Source organism: Mobula birostris, chromosome 32 (genome assembly GCF_030028105.1).
Source record: "Mobula birostris isolate sMobBir1 chromosome 32, sMobBir1.hap1, whole genome shotgun sequence".
Taxonomy (NCBI): Eukaryota; Metazoa; Chordata; class Chondrichthyes; order Myliobatiformes; family Myliobatidae; genus Mobula; species Mobula birostris.
The window spans coordinates 29,221,681-29,239,116 of NC_092401.1; the positions used below are offsets into that span (position 1 = coordinate 29,221,681).

General features: G+C 41.6%; 1 protein-coding gene across 1 annotated transcript in view; it reads right to left on the minus strand.

Annotated features, from left to right (window-relative positions):
- Positions 1–17,436, minus strand: part of LOC140191085 (uncharacterized) — a 98,007-nt gene that overhangs the window by 69,704 nt on the left and 10,867 nt on the right. Inside the window, exons 5-10 of the mRNA XM_072248161.1 lie at positions 16,083–16,292; positions 15,878–15,991; positions 13,358–13,501; positions 9,822–9,914; positions 8,797–8,982; positions 7,271–7,281 (exon numbers count right to left, since the gene is read on the minus strand). Coding sequence (XP_072104262.1) covers positions 7,271–7,281; positions 8,797–8,982; positions 9,822–9,914; positions 13,358–13,501; positions 15,878–15,991; positions 16,083–16,292 — 758 coding nt within the window. The remainder of the gene's footprint in view (positions 1–7,270; positions 7,282–8,796; positions 8,983–9,821; positions 9,915–13,357; positions 13,502–15,877; positions 15,992–16,082; positions 16,293–17,436) is intronic.

Sequence of the window (17,436 nt, forward strand, 5' to 3'; positions counted from 1 at the left end):
TACAGCCAGGACAGCCATCTCTGGGGCCAGATATGTAGAGGCCTGAGAAGGGAAAACAAACTCATACTCACCCCATTACTCTGTGCTGATTATAGCACCAACCAGATTAAAGCATCAAGGCCCTAGTGTTGAAAATGATCCCGTGTTCAACAACATCTCCCAGTGTTTGACCCGTCTCCCTTTCTTCTTCCCATTACCGTCAGGTAGGATATGCAGGTGGTAGGATATCCACACCACCGGATTCAGAACTACTTGTCAGGTTTCTGGACGGGGTTCACTCACTCAGCACTGACCTGACCCAGCAGCCATGGACTCTACAGCTCATCTTCCATGTATTACTTGTGGAAAACCATTTGAATTACTTGTCCTATTTTGCACATTGGATGCTTGTCAGTCTTTGTTGTGTGCAGACATGTGGATTCTATTGTCTTACAACATAGAACAGAATAGCAAGTACAGGAACAGGCCCTCCGGAACACTGTGTGAAACCAATTGAATTAGTATTCAAATTGCTGCTTAAACTAATATCTTCTGCCTACATGATGTCCATATTCTTCCATTTTTCTTACATTCATGTGGCTACCTATACATCTCTTCAAAGTCTCTAAACGTATCTGCCTCAACAACCACCCAGGCAGCACATTCCAGACACCTACCACTGTCAAAACTTATCCCTCACATCTCCTTTAAAATTACCCCTTCTCATCTTAAAATGCATGGCCTCTGGTAATAAAGTTCAAAGTAAAATTTATTATCAGAGTACATACATGTCACCACACACAGGAGTCCTGATGAAGGGACTCAGCCCTAAGTCAACTGTTTACTTTCTTCCATTGATGCTCCTTGGCCTTCAGCTTTTTGTGTTGCTTTGATTTGAGGTACCTGCAGACTTTTGTGTTGGGCATCTTATAAACCATGATCAGATCTCCACTCAGCCTCCACCACTCCAAAGGAAACAACCAATTGAATTGACTTAATTCTTACATCCTTGACATACATGAGTAGTAAAAATCTTTACATCACATCTCCATCTAAATGTGCAAACATAGTAACTTATAATAAATAGAACAGTCAATGTAACATAGAATACACTCAAATCGGTGAGTTAATCAGTCTGATGGCCTGGTGGAAGAAGTTGATCTGGAGCTTGTTGGTCCTGGTTTTTATGCTGCAGTACCATTTCCCCAATAGTAGCAACTGGAATAGATTGTGGTTGGGGTAACTCAGGTCCCTAATGATCCTACGGGCCCTTTTTACACACCTGTCTTTGTAAATATCCCGAAGCACGGGAAGTTCACAACTACAGATGTGCTGAGCTGTCCACACTACTCTCTACAGAATCCTGCGATTAAGGGAGATACTGTTCCCATACCAGGCAGTGATGCAGCCAGTCAGGATGCTCTCAATTGTGCCCTTGTAGAAAGTTCTTAGGATTTGGGGGCCCACATCAAACTTTAACCTTCTGAAGTGAAAGAGGCACTGTTGTGCCTTTTCCACCACACAGTTGGTGTGTTCAGACCACATGAGGTCCTTGGTGATGTGGATGCCAAGGAATTTAAAGCTGTTTACCCTCTCAACCCCAGATCCACTGATATCAATAGGGGTTAGCCCGTCTCCATTCCTCCTGCAAACCACTACCAGCTCCCGTTTTTGCGACATTGAGGGAAGAGGTCGTCTTCTTGACACCAGTGTCAGAGAGATGACTTCTTCCCTATAGGCCACCTTGTTATTGTTTGAAACAAGGCCAATCAATGTAGTGTCATCAGCAAATTTAATTAACAGATTAGAGCTGTGGATAGCGACAGTCATGGGTATACAGGGAGTAAAGGAGGGGACTTAGTACACAGCCCTGAGGGGCTCCTGTGTTGAGAGTCATGTTTATCCAACCTCTCATTATAGCATATGCCCTCTAATCCAGACAGCATCCTATAAACCTCTTCTGCACCCTTCCGAAAGCCTTCCTATAATGGGGCAACCAGAACTATATGCGATATTAAACCTACTGAGACTTAAGCTGCAACATAACTAACTGACTGACTTTTGAACTCAGTGCATTGACCAATAAAGGCAAGCATGCCATCTGGCTTACTAACCTTGTAAGCACTTTCAGGGAGCCATGAACTTGGACCCCAGGATTCCTCTGCTCATCAACACTGCACTAAGCAGTCTACTGCCCACTTACAGTTGCACTTTGGTAGGTCAAAACCTCACATTTGGTTGGATTACAATCCATCTGCCATTTCTCCACCCACATCTGCCAATGATTTATATTGTTTATATTTATATTTAATTATTTAGATTTATATTTAAAATCATACAAATTTTAAAATTTTTGTGCTGTATTATTTGTCAGTCTTCTACACTATCAATCTTTATATTATCTGCAAGTTTGCTAACCCACCCATTTACATTCAGGTCATTTTATATACATCACAAACTAGTCCCAGTACAGATCCCTACAGAACCAGTAATCATCAACTTCCAGCTACAATAAGTCCCTTCAACCACTACCCTCTGCCTTCTATGGACAAACCAGTTCCGAATCCAAATGGCCAATTCACCATTACTCCCACTCATCTTAATCTTCCGGATGAGACTCACAGAGGGACCATGTCAAACACATGCTAAAATCCATAGACAACATCCACAGCTCTACCTTCATTAATTATCCACATCTAACTCAATTTAAACATAGAACATAGAATAGTACAGCACAGTACAGACCCTTTGGCCCACAATGTTGTGCTGACCCTCAGACACTGCCTCCCATATAACCCCCCACCTTAAATTCCTCCATATACCTGTCTGGTAATCTCTTAAAATTCACTAGTGTATCTGCCTCCACCACTGACTCAGGCAGTGCATTCCACACACCAACCACTCTCTGAGTAAAAAACCTTCCTCTAATATCCCCCTTGAACTTCAGACCCCTTACCTTAAAGCCATGTCCTCTTGTATTCAGCAGTGGTGCCCTGGGGAAGAGGCGCTGGCTATCCACTCTATCTATTCCTCTTATTATCTTGTACACCTCTATCATGTCTCCTCTCACCCTCCTCTTCTCCAAAGAGTAAAGCCCTAGCTCCCTTAATCTCTGATCATAATGCATACGCTCTAAACCAGGCAACATCCTGGTAAATCTCTTCTGTACCCTTTCCAATGCTTCCACATCCTTCCTATAGTGAGGCGACCAGAACTGGACACAGTACTCCAAGTGTGGCCTAACCAGAGTTTTATGGAGCTGCATTATTACATCGCGACTCTTAAACTCTATCCCTCGACTTATGAAAGCTAACACCCCATAAGCTTTCTTAACTACCCTATCCACCTGTGAGGCAACTTTCAGGGATCTGTGGACATGTACCCCCAGGTCCCTCTGCTCCTCCACACTATCAAGTATCCTGCCATCTACTTTGTACTCTGCCTTGAAGTTTGTCCTTCCAAAGTGTACCACCTCACACTTTTCCGGGTTGAATTCCATCTGCCACTTCTTAGCCCACTTATGCATCCTATCAATGTCTCTCTGCAATCTTCGACAATCCCCTACACTATCTACAACACCACAACCTTTGTGTTGTCTGCAAACTTGCCAACCCACCCTTCTACCCCCACATTCAGGTTGTTAATAAAAATCATGAAAAGTAGGGGTCCCAGAACAGATCCTTGTGGGATACCACTAGTCACAACCCTCCAATCTGAATGTACTCCCTCCACCACGACCCTCTGCCTTCTGCAGGCAATCCAATTCTGAATCCACCTGCCCAAACTTCCCTGGATCCCATGCCTTCTGACTTTTTGAATAAGCCTACCATGTGGAACCTTGTCAAATGCCTTACTAAAATCCATATAGATCACATCCACTGCACTACCCTCATCTATATGCCTGGTCACCTCCTCAAAGAACTCTATCAGGCTTGTTAGACAGGATTTGCCCTTCACAAAGCTGTGCTGACTGTCCCTGATCAAACCATGATTCTCTAAATGCCCATAGATCCTATCTCTAAGAATCTTTTCCAACAGCTTTCCCACCATTCCGTCAGGCCCCGGGGACTTATCCGTCCTAATGTACTTTAACAACTCCAACACCTCCTCTCCTTTAATATCAACATGCTCCAGAACATCAACTTCACTCATATTGTCCTCACCATCATCAAGTTCCCTCTCATTGGTGAATACTGAAGAGAAGTATTCATTGAGGACCTCGCTCACTTTCACAGCCTCCAGGCACATCTTCCCACCTTTACCTCTAATCGGTCCTACCTTCACTCCTGTCATCCTTTTCTTCTTCACATAATTGAAGAATGCCTTGGGGTTTTCCTTTACCCTACTTGCCAAGGCCTTCTCATGCCCCCTTCTTGCTCTTCTCAGCCCCTTCTTAAGCTCCTTTCTTGCTTCCCTATATTCCTCAATAGACCTATCTGATCTTTGCTTCCTAAACCTCATGTATGCTGCCTTCTTCCACCTGACTGGATTTTCCACCTCACTTGTCACCCATGGTTCCTTCACCCTATCAGTTGTTATCTTCCTCACCAGGACAAATTTATCCCTAACATCCTGCAAGAGATCTCTAAACATCGACCACATATCCATAGTACATTTCCCTGCAAAAACATCATCCCAATTCACACCTGTAAGTCCTAGCCTTATAGCCTCATAATTTGCCCTTCCCCAATTAAAAATTTTCCTATCCTCTCTGATTCTATCCTTTTCCATGATAATGCTAAAGGCCAGGGAGCGGTAGTCACTGTCCCCCAGATGCTCACCCACTAAGAGATGTGTGACCTGACCCAGTTCGTTGCCTAGTACTGGATCTAGTATGGCATTCCCCCTAGTCAGCCTGTCCACATACTGTGACAGGAATCCGTCCTGGACACACTTAACAAACTCTGCCCCATCTAAACCCTTGGAACTAATCAGGTGCCAATCAATATTAGGGAAGTTAATATTAATAACATTATTAACAACCCTGTTATTTTCACACCTTTCCAAAATCTGCCTCCCAATCTGCTCCTCTGTATCTCTGCTAGAATACCCCCAACAGAGTAACTGCTCCCTTCCTGTTCCTGACTTCCATCCATACTGACTCAAAAGAGGATCCTGCTACATTACCCACTCTTTCTGTAGCTGTAATCGTATCCCTGACCAGTAATGCCACCCCTCCTCCCTTTTTCACCCCCTCTCTATCCCTTTTAAAGCACTGAAATCCAGGAATATTGAGAATCCATTCCTGCCCTGGTGCCAGCCGAGTCTCTAATGGCCACTACATCATAATTCCATGTATGTATCCAAGCTCTCAGTTCATCACCTTTCTTCCTGATGCTTCTTGCATTGAGGTACACACACTTCAGCCCTTCTACCTTACTACCTTTACACCCTTTATTCTGCTTCTCTTTCCGCAAAGCCTCTCTATATGTTAGATCTGGCTTTACTCCATGCACTTCTTTCACTGCTCTACCGCTCTGGGTCCCATCCCCCTTGCAAATTAGTTTAAACCCTCCCGAACCATGTTAGCAAACCTACCTGCAAGGATATTGCTCCCCCTCAAGCTCATGTGCATCTGTACAGGTCCCACCTTCCCCAGAAGAGATCCCAATGATCTGAAAATCTAAAAGCCTGCCCCCCGCACCAACTCCTCAGCCACGCATTCAACTGCCATCTCCTCCAATTCTTACGATCACTGTCACGTAGCACTGGCAGCAATCCTGAGAACGCCACTCTTGAGGTCCTGTTCTTCAGCCTTCTGCCTAGTTCCCGAAACTCACACTTCAGGACCTCATTCCTCTTCCTGCTTATGTTGATGGTACCAACATGTATCACGACTTCTGGTTGCTTTCCCTCTCGTACCAGGATGTCGTGCACCCAGTCAGAGACATCCCGGACCCTGGCACCCGGGAGGCAACAAACCATGCGGGTGTCCTTCTCACATCCACAAAATCTCCTGTCTGCTCCCCTGGCTATAGAGTTTCCAATGACGACAGCTCTCCTCTTCTCCGTCCCACCCTTCTGCATCACTGGGTCAGACTCAGTGCCGGAGGCCCTGCCACCATGGCTCACACCTGGTCGGTTATCCCCGCCAACAGTATCCAGGACGGTAAACTTAATATTCAAGAGAATGGCTACAGGGGTGCTCTGCACTACCTGTCTGCTCACCTTCACTTTCCCTCCTCTGACTGTCACCCAACGACCTGCTTCCGACAGCCTAGGTGTGACTACCTCCCTGTAGTTCTCATCTATAACTGCCTCATTCTCCCTTGCGAGTCAAAGGTCATCGAGCTGCTGCTCCAGATTCCTTACATGCTCTTCCAGATCGCCCAGCCGTATGCACTTCTGGCAGATAATTAAACACAACTTGCCCTGCACAAAGCCTTGTTGCCTCTCCCTAATTAAGCTGTTTTTCCAAATGCTCAAAAATCCTAACTCATTGAATTCCTCCACTAAATTCCTTACCACTGACACAAGACTCACCAATCCAGTTTCTAGGATTATCCTTGGTTCCCTTGAATAATGAAACAATATCAGCTACTCTCCAGTCCTCTGGGACCTCCTGTGGCTCAAAAGGCATGAAGTTATTATTCAAGGCCCCAGCAACTTCTCTTTTGTTCTGCAAGATGAATCTCAAGGTTGGATATGGTAAATTTGAACCTTGACCAAACTTTGAGCAGAACCAATGAGAGGGTAGGCAAACTGCTATGTTGTCTTAAAACAGATTCTGAACAATACCAGAATTTTACTGCAATTTAGCAGTACTGTGAAATCATGTACTGTCAGTAAGTGTTATCAATAATTTTGATAAACTCATACATTGTGTACAGTGGTCTGGTAATACTTCTATCTTCTAAATGCCAGTTCATTACCCAAAAGCCAGTTCCACCCTTAAGGTGATTATTTGCACTTTCCAGTGCTTGTCAAATATTTTTAATGTCTACAATTCACGTTGAAAGTCTTTTAATTCAACAACTTCTGGTAAATGTGTTCAGCAGATAGAAAAAGCTTCCAGTTGAACACTCACAACACGCTGGAGGAACTCAGCAGGTCGGGCAGCATCCGTGGAAATGATCAGTCAACGTTTCGGGCCAGAACATTGACTGATCATTTCCATGGATGCTGCCCGACCTGCTGAGTTCCTCCAGCGTGTTGTGAATGTTGCTTTGACCCCAGCATCTGCAGAGTATTTTGTGTTTAAGCTTCCAGTTGAAATGTTTCTTGAAATATCATGCTGAGGAAAGAAAGCTGGACCATCCAGGAGAAAAGGTAATCAAATGAAATGGCTCACCCTCCCGAAACCTAAAGTGGAACATAAATGGTGTTATAAAGCATTATACCAACCATACTACCTTTATGAAGGGAAGGTTAACCCACCTTGCCCTATTTATTCTTATGACTGAAATTACAGCACAAATTACATTTACCCCATGGTACTAAAAATTGAAGCAAGGCAATGCAAGTGTCAAATAGGTGACAATTTTGGCTAGGAAACAGGATGACCCACTCCAGCACAATGAATAGAAAGATTTCATATCCACCAACAGAAAAGTGGGTTTTACAGATTTTAAAATTTTCAAAAATTAGGTGCAGAACTATGGACAAGCTGTTAATCTGGATTCTTAAACCACATAAATCAAAGGATAATGTAGCAATTCCACCATCAGAGACAAGAATAAATAATCCATACACCTCATCACTTCCATTTGGTATTTATTGTAGAAATGTGATCAAACGTATCTGTATTGCACACAGAACTAAGTTTCCAAAAACGTGGTCATGATTAAACAACCAATTTACAACATTTAAATAACAGATTAAAATGACAACTTCCATCTTGGTCTGTACAGAAATTAAGAGTTGTTTTGAAATTTTGGAAATAAAGATTTTCCCCTCTTTTTGAAACCCCTATATAAAGAATGCAAAATACAAAGTAGACCCTGGATTTGGAAAAGAGCCAAGAACACCCTTGTGTATAACTTGTGCGATCCTGTGGGACCCAGTTCTTCAAATGAGTGAAGACAGTTGTACAATTACACTTACAGTTGAAGCCTGTTAATGGGAAAACCCCCAATGGAAGTGAAAATGTTCAAATTCAATTCAGATATTCCCATTTTGTGAAATCCCATCACCAGATTTAATTGTTTGAGAAACAAATGGTTGAATTAGTCTAAACCAGTGCTCCCTGAAAACAGGCATCAACTGCAATATTCAGACAGGCTTAAATATACTTCAGTGTACAAGATACATTGAAACAAGTTAACCCAACAGCATGGGAGACCCAACCAAGCCTGAATAACTGTAGATACTTGAATATTTAAGGACTGGTATCAATTTTGTGTTAATGAGGAGCTGACTCAAAGGAAAACTGAAGCGAAGAATCCTCGGTTAGAACAGCAGAGAAGGATATTGATGAAAGCCTGTTATCAATGAGTAATTTCCAGGCTGAATGTGGCTACTTCAACTGCAAACAGTCAGGTTGGTGTTGCCAATGTCCAAGACAATCTCCAGCTCCACTTTCAGATTAGATTCATTTTGTTTTCCCCAACCCACATTATGAAGGCAATACCATAAGATTGTAATTTAGTACTCAATATCTAGATCAGTAGTCCCTTCTGTGGATGCATATTTGAACAGGAATTAACTGTCCCTTTCCTCCTAGCCCAAACTAAAAGAACCTAAGCCACATTCATCTAACTTTTTGTAAACAAAAAAAAGAGCACATTCCAATAAGGGGTCCCAAATGCTTTGTGTGAAGGTTCTTCTGTACATTGCCCTGCTGCCATTTATTCTCCCAACATTATATTACAATCTTTATAACTCATCTTTATGAGTGGTTTCTGTTTCCTCCTCCTCTTCATCTTCCTCTTTTTCTTCTTTATCTTCATCCTCATCATCATCTTCATCATCACCCTCATCGTCCTCCTTTTCCTTCTTCTCTTCTTCCTCTCGCTTCTTCCTTTCCTCCTCATCCTGTTGCTCCTTCATTTTCTTTTCTGGGTCCTAAGATAACAAAAGTAGCTTAGTTCTAGCATTAGAGAAAAAGCTGTTAAATGAGCATCACCAAAGAGTAGTCTATTCACTAATGAATTTTGTCTAAATAGTTTATTTTAATCTACTGGATGGTTTCTCACCAACTTTTTTGAGATACAGCATGGACAGGGCCCTTCTGGCCCAATGGGTTTATGCTACCCAATTACACTCACGTGACCAATTAACATGTGAACCCATACACCTTTGAAAGGTGCAAGGAAATCTGAGCTTCCAGACGAGAGCTTGAGGAGAACATAGAAACTCCTTACATGCTACAACCAAACTAAAATGTATGGTGTCAAAATTCCATAGAGGTACAAGGGGTATCAAAATCTTGCCCTAATTTTTACAAATACCAAGTGTCAGCCCTAACATTAGGCACACTTGTATTTGACAAATAGAGCCACATGTGGACAGTATATACAGTCTACTGAACTGGAATAATTGAGCCTGCAGGAGTGTTAACAAGCTTTCCAATGTTCTTGGGTACAACTTTCCACCCATCCACCCACACAAATGGACAAGACTATTAATGTAATTCACAGCAAGCTCAGCACCACCATTTCCCCAGGATTCAAGATACAAGGCTGATTAGTTTATTCAATTTGAAACCTTGAAAGGGGGAGGGGGATGCTTCTTCCTCTCAGAGAACTCAATCAGGACAGAAGTCCCAACAGGGAAAATGCAAAAAGTCAACTGTCCTCTGCTGGGACCATTTCAGATCCCATGCTTCACTTTGCTCCAAACAGTGCCACTTTAAGGCAACCTATCAATCATTTCTTTAGGAAGGGAAATAAGTTACTTCTTACTTTGGTGGCTCCCCAGGTTTCCTTTCCAACTTTTTCTGCATGCTTTTCATCATCTGTGATCAGGAAGTTATCAAATATTGTTCCAGATTTAACCTGAAAAATAATAGTGATTATTTTTAAACAAAAATCAAGACCGATTCTAGAAATAAAGTAACTGCCCAATGAATTGCAAAGTATAGCAAGGTGGAAATACAACAGTGCTTACAGCATTCTGACTTGCCTGCTGCTTGTATGCTACATGCCTGTGAAGCTGTTGCAAATGAAGTTATCATTGCAGAAGTTATTACACACAAGACCTGTACTTTACCTTCAGCTATGTGCATTTAGACCTTACCCTAATGGCACATTTAGAAATGTGTAATGCAAGTTTTGAGTGCTCCATTAAACAGCTTCCACTAACAACTTCAATTACAACTCTGAATAACTCATTTCAATGTTAGTCCTTGAATGAATGTAAATTTGGAAGGGAAAAACCAATTCATGCTTAAGACCAAATGTGCAAACTACCCCCCTCCCCCACAACCACTGAATATCCAGGAATTAACACATCTTACAAGTTTTGTGGAAATAGAGTGATAATTCAACAATTCCCTACAGTATGCATATTGCACCTTAACAGTCCTATTGCAAAACACTGCAGGCCAAGTATAATATTAACATGTTTCAGAATGGAACTTTCAAGCTTCAAAGGCAGGAAAACCAAGAATAGAAATTTCCACATCTTTGTCCGAAATTCACTTCCAAAAAAATGTGAAAACGCAACAGCTGCATTTCTAAAATGCTTATCCTGCCCTCAAAAAAAAATCAAAAAAACTAAAAACACCAAATCACCATTGATGCTCTGGGAAACCACTAAGGCCTATGTAAGGGGATTAATTACCTGTTACTCTGCTAGTAAGAAGCAACAGGCTGCGGAACAGCAACGCCTAATGGAAGCAAGGCTTGCGGCAGCTGAAAAAGATCATTTTAATAAGCCTTCTGCAGCCTAGTTAAAGATCACAGCCCTACGCTGTACACTAAACTCTATTTACACAAGCAGCCAAAAGAAAATTGACATTTGCTAACCAAACATGGTTTGAACATGGTGAAAAACCAGGTAGGTATTTGGTTTATTTAGCTAGAAAGAAAAATGCCTCTCAAACTATTGCTTTAATTAGGGATGGGAGAGGAGCCCTCACTAGTAATTCTAAACTAATGTTGTATTGAAGAATTTTTATTCTAAATTGTATCAATCTGAGCAATGTAGTGATGGTGAATCTAAGATGGGAGTCCTTTTTCAGGAATTTAGATTTCCCAGGCATTCCTTCTGAACAAGAGTCCCTCCTCAATGCTCCGTTATCTATACGAGATACAGGAAGCTGAGAGACAGCTCCAAAGTGCTGATGGACTCACTAGTAAATTCTATAAAGAGTTCACAGGTTATTATAAGAGCCTATGCTAAACATGTTCCATCATGCATTTATTTGTGGTCTCCTCCCATCATCATTGAGAGAAGCTAATATCTCCATAATTCTTAAAAAAGGAAAGAGCCTCAGGGCTGCCCCTCAGAAACCACTACTTTTCACACTAGTGATCGAGCCATTGGCAGAGGCTATTCGGCAAGACTCCAAAATATCTGCTCCAGACATAAGACTAAGGTCACATAAAATTACATTGTATGCAGATGATGTTCTAATTTTCTTATCAAACCCTGCTATGTCAGTGCACCACCTTATACAATGCATCAATTCATTTAGCGCCTTTTCAGGTTATAAAGTTAACTTTACTAAATCAGAGGCTATGCCTCAGGGGAACCTGCAGTAGGTACCTGACACTCAGGGTGTTTTCCCCCTTTAAATGGTCACCGACAGGTTTTGTTTACCTAGGCATATTCATCACACCCACGTTTAATCAATTGTTCAAAGCTAACTTCACACAGTTATTTGACAAAATCAAAGCGGATCTAGAGCGATGGAGCACTCTTCTCATTTCTTAGCTTGGCCAAATATCCTTGCTCAAAATGAACATTCTTCCTCGTCTGCACTACTCAATATGAATGATTCCAGACATTTTCACCCAACAAACACTTTTTTTAAAAAATAAATAAATAACTGGTTTGATTCTTTCATTTGGAACCAAAAAAAAAAAAAGACCCTGTATTAAAATGTCTAAGTTCCCAGTAGTCTAGGGGATCTAGATTTTCCAGACATCAAAAAAAATATAAGTTCCTTTTTATCTTATGTGGTTGACTGGGTTTGCAGGGATCCCTGCTCAAGTTGGCTGGACATTGAAGCCTCACAAACAAAATGCCCTCTTGTTAATTTGCTTTTCCTCAATAAGATGAAATTAGTTAAGGAATATTGTCACAACCCAATAATAATTAACACAATCAGGGCTTGGAGGGCGGTGCGACAAATTGCGGGCAACGTAGTGAAAATATCACTCTTCACTCCAATTACCAGCAGTCCAGATTTTAAGCCTGGCATACTGGATCCTGGATTTAAACTTTGGATTTTTAAGGGTATTTTCCATCTAGGAGACTTGTTTGATGAAGGAATGATGTCTTTCAGTCAAATAGTACAGAAATTCGACATACCCAAGCAAGGATCTTTTTCATTTTTTCAGATAAGAGACTATACACAGGAAAAATATCATTGTTAACTGATATCTATAGTTCTGACATAGAAAAGAGGGTGTTTCGTTCCAAGGGTGAAGTCTCCATCAGTACTTTTTATAGCATCCTGAGGGAATGTTCTTGAGAGGCTAAGCAGCTGGGAAGGGTCTGGGAGGGAGAGCTGGGAGTAGAAATTACAGCTGAAACATGGGAAGACATCTGTGATAATGCAAAGAAAATTTCAGTTTGTAATAGAATTAAAGCATTGCAACTCAAAATTCTGCATCTGACTCCAGATTGTCTCTCAAAATTAAGACAGGAGCTTCTCCAATGTGTTCTAAATGTAAAGGAAATACTGGAACTCTTGCCCACTGCTTTTGGACTTGTCCCAAACTTCAGGCATACTGGAGTGATATTTTGGGTGAAATGGAAAAGATTCTGAAGATGGAGCTTGAACTGGATGCAGTGTGTTTTCTCTTAAGCCTACCCAGCAGTTGTATTATTAATGCACATCAAAAAAAACTTATTAATATCCTGATTTTGTGCGAGGAAGAACACTTTGCTTTGTTGGATATCCGATAAGGCCCCTGGACTTTCTGGTTGGCATAAATTAATCATGGAATACATTCCTTTGGACTTATTAAACATGTATGGTACACTCAAAAACAAGTAAGTTCTCATAAAACATGGCAACCTTTTCTACAATATGTAGATGTAAACCTGTCTGGTATACTAATAAGGGCTTTTGCATAGGATGTGGTGGTGAAGTCTATACTTTGATGGAAGTGTTCTGATAGCTGATATCTGTGAGGGGAAGAAATGTAAATGTACCTGAAAATTGGAAGTTTTGTTATGCTGAGCAAAAAAAAATTATAAAACACGAAATCACAAATCATGTTGGACCAGAGGTCCATGAACCATCGTGCACAAGTTTGATACTAACCTGCCACAAGTCTAGGCCAATCACACCAATATCTTTGTAGCTGTAAAGGTTGGAGTCTGGTGTATATTCTGGATTATCAATTTCAGGATGAATCCATTTTCCTTTGTAATCTGGATTATCAATCTGTGCTGGTTTCCATTCACCCTGACAAAGGGGGAAAAAATAGTGAACCACACTGACAAACAACTGTTAATTCAAGTTACACTTAATCCCTATTCCAATTTTCAGATCTATAATTGTTCTAGTAGATGGAGTATGTCTAGTAGTACGTTTCTAAATGTTTAAATGAAAGGAGGAAACTAAATAAATCCATGTGAAGTTAGAATTGAACTAACTCTTGTAATAGACAGATGGTGATCTGCCAATGAGCCAATACAACCAGAAAACAAGAAATTTATATTGCTGAGTCAGTTGAGATGTCCAATTTAAGCAGGTCAATAAAAATCATTAAAACATTAAATCTAGGAAGATCAAGTGCCACAGTTTTGACAAAAAACGCCACAATAGGGTCAATGCCAATGCAAATTTAATTCAGTACTTCACAACTTTTGATTTAATAAACAGACAGCTGTCACCATTGCGACAATTACTGTACACACGTATGCTGATCAGATCAAGCAAGGTCTACAGGTAACTGAAATGAATTGGAAGGAGCTTGAAGCAATTTCAAAATAGGCTACCTTAGCATTATTTGCCTTTAGACCAGCGGTCCCCAACCACTGGGCCGCAAAACATGTGCTACCGGGCCATGAGGAAACGCTATGAGTCAGCTGCACCTTTCCTCATTCCCTGTCATGCACTGTTGAACTTGAACATAGGGTTGCCAACTGTCCCATATTTGCCGGGACATCCCGTATATTGGGCTAAATTGGTTTGTCCCATACGGGACCGCCCCTGCCCCGTATTTCCCCCACTAAGGTAGAGCGTTCCTTTGAAACCTTCTGTGCCGAAATGACGTAAAGTGAAGAAGCAATTACCATTAATTTATATGGGAAAAATTTTTGCGCGTTCCCAGACCCAAAAAAATAACCTACCAAATAACACATAAAACCTAAAATAACACTAACAAAAAGTAGAAATAATGTATGTAGAGCATAGTCGGGAAGATTAATCCAAAATCGATTTGTGTGGGGGGGGGGGGGGAATCAGCACGTACGCGCATGCACACGTCACGCATGCGCACACAGGTGCCCGCGCAAGGCTTCGTGGTCATGGTAGTCTTTCTTGGGGGTAAACACAAGTGCCCCGTCAACACACACAGAAAATGCCAGTGAACGCAGCAGGCCAGGCAGCATCTATAGGTAGAGGTACAGTCGACGTTTTGGGCCAGGACCCTTCAGGATTTGACTGCTGGGAGTGAGGAAGTTGGCAACCCTAACTGTAAAAGACATGTTGAATTGAGTTTAACCCTACTTGAACACACCTCCCCCCCGCCCCCCCAGGTCAGCCAGTCCACAAGAATATTCTCAATATTAAACCGGTCCACGGTGCAAAAAAAGGTTGGGGACCCCTGCTTTGGACAATTTGGAAGGTCACTAAGTACCAGATACTCATCTAAGCTACATATACAACATAAATTCATTTGTCCAAGGATGAGAAATTGGATGGAGTTTAATTGATCGTAGCAATTCCTTCAAATTTCTAATCACCACCACCTATTCATTATAACTTACAAATATATCTCCTTTGTAAAAACACCTCTCAACAATTAAATTCAACCTGCAACTCAAAACACTAAACCATGACATCAGGACACTGGCATCAAGGGAAAATATCTGAATCTAGAATGGTAAATGTCAAAAAAATGCTCGACAGATCTAGCAGCAACTGTGGAAAGAAACAATTAGCATTTCAGTTTCAAAACACTTAATCAGAACTGGGAACGAGAATTAGTTCCAAGCTGTGGAGGATGGAGGGATAACAGAATTGTCAAACATCTGATAGGGAAAGGCCCATGTTGCCAGTAATGAGCTTAAGTAGCTTTATCTGCAAATTAAAACAAGCTTGTTTTCTTTCAAAGGGTCTTTGACTGAAATGTTAATTTCTTTCCAGATATCCCCCATTGGTCAAATGCTTCAAAAATTATGCTTAATTCCTGAAAGGAAAATTAAAAATGTAGATGTAGTATCAGTTGTAGGCTTTCCCCATTCCATCAGCTCAAGCACAAAACTCTGGTTCAGCACATTCTCAGTGGTTTACACCAGGAGTTGGTCAATGGGACAGTTTAATTTCTCATCTCAGGGATCACAAATGATTCTCCTTCACAACTCTGAAGGGCAGACATTTCTCCCATGTGCTGGCAACACATCCCATAAACAACTAGATTTGCTCATTTGCTTCTGGAACAGAACCATATTGTGAATGGTACATTTCCAAAAACTCATAGCTGTTTACTGCTTTGGATGTTCTGAAAGATGCATATAGGACTAATATTTTTGCACAAGTCAGCCATGCAGTACACTTCAATGTCAATGCAGAATAGGTGAGTAGATGTGACAAAATAGCAAATTCAGCAGTTACCTTGTAATCAGGGTTCTGAATCATAGGGGGCTCCCATTCCCCATCCATCTCATCATCCCAATCCTCAGGTTTCTTGGCATCAGGGTCAGGAATATGCTCTGGTTTATCCCAATCCTTATGGGAAAGAGGGAAAAACAGAAGAGTAGCATGGAAATCACCACCTAAATATGCAACCTTATCCCATTTCCATAACAGCCCTAGTTACCTCAGGTTTTACATCTTCAGGATCATCAATCTTAGCACGCTCATCCCAGTCTTCTGGTTTCTTGGCCTCCGGATCTTTAATCTTCTTTGGTGGGAGGAAATCCCAATCTTCTTCCAAACTACCCGATTCAGCTTTCTGGTTGTCAATTTTCACTTCATAAGTATTGTCGGGACGAATGATAAGGGTATAAAGATGTGTAAATTCATCATCCTAGGAAAGAGGAAAGATACTTCAGATGGCCTTGAACACAAGTACCAAATGCACCTCACTACAATGCTGCTATCACTAGACTGTCTTCATCTGGTCATTATGAAAAATCATCTATGTATTGACTGGTACAATACCAATTAAGATGGTGAATAAACATGATTATCAACTTCTCCAATTGCTGATAATTTCTCTCTTCCCTTCTCCCATCTTTTTCCATTCCTTATTCTGGTTTCCCTCACTCCTTTTCCACTCACCTGCACATCACCTCCCTCTAGGTCCCCTCTTTCTTCCCTTTCTTCCATGATCCACTCTTCCCAGATGCCTCCTGCAGCCTTTTTTTTTAAAAAACCTCTTCTATCACCTTCGTACTTCATCAACCCTCCTGATCCACCTTTCCCTTCATCTCTCACCCAACTCCTGCCTGCTTGAACTCCTTTCCCTCTCTCCCCCCCCCGCAAAAAAAAACCTGGCCTGCCCCTTCCTTTCCAGTCCTGATGAAGAGTCTCAACCCAAAATGTTGACAGTTTATTCCTCTCCATAGATGCTGCCTAACCTGCTGAGCTCCTCCAGCATTTTGCATGTGAAGAATTTGATTTTACTTCAACTGCTTACACCAGACATTTCAAATCAACTGATACAAGAGGTCAATTTGAATTCACTAATCAAGTCAATATATATAAAAAAAAATCAAAACAAGACCACAGTTCTATCTACCCATCCCTGAAAAAAGTTAAAAGCAGACCAGAACACAGGGCTGGGAATCACAGGGCATGGAATGAAACAGAATTAGGCCATTCAGCACATCGATTCTGCTCCACTTCATTATGGCTGACCCATTTTCCTTTCAACCCAGTCACCCAATGACCTGGCCTCCAAGTCACCTTTGGCAACAAATTCCACAGATTCACCACCCTCTGACTAAAGAAATTCATCTATTCTAAATTGACACCCCTTTATTCTGAGGCTGTGTCCCTTAACCCTACCATCCCCCACTACAGGAAACATCCTCTCCACATCCACTCTACCTAGGCCTTTCAATGAGATCTCTCTCCCCTCCCCCCCCCCACTTTCCAAATTCCAACAAGTATGACCCAGAGCCATCAAACATTCCTCACACAATAAGCCACTCATTCCCGGAATCATT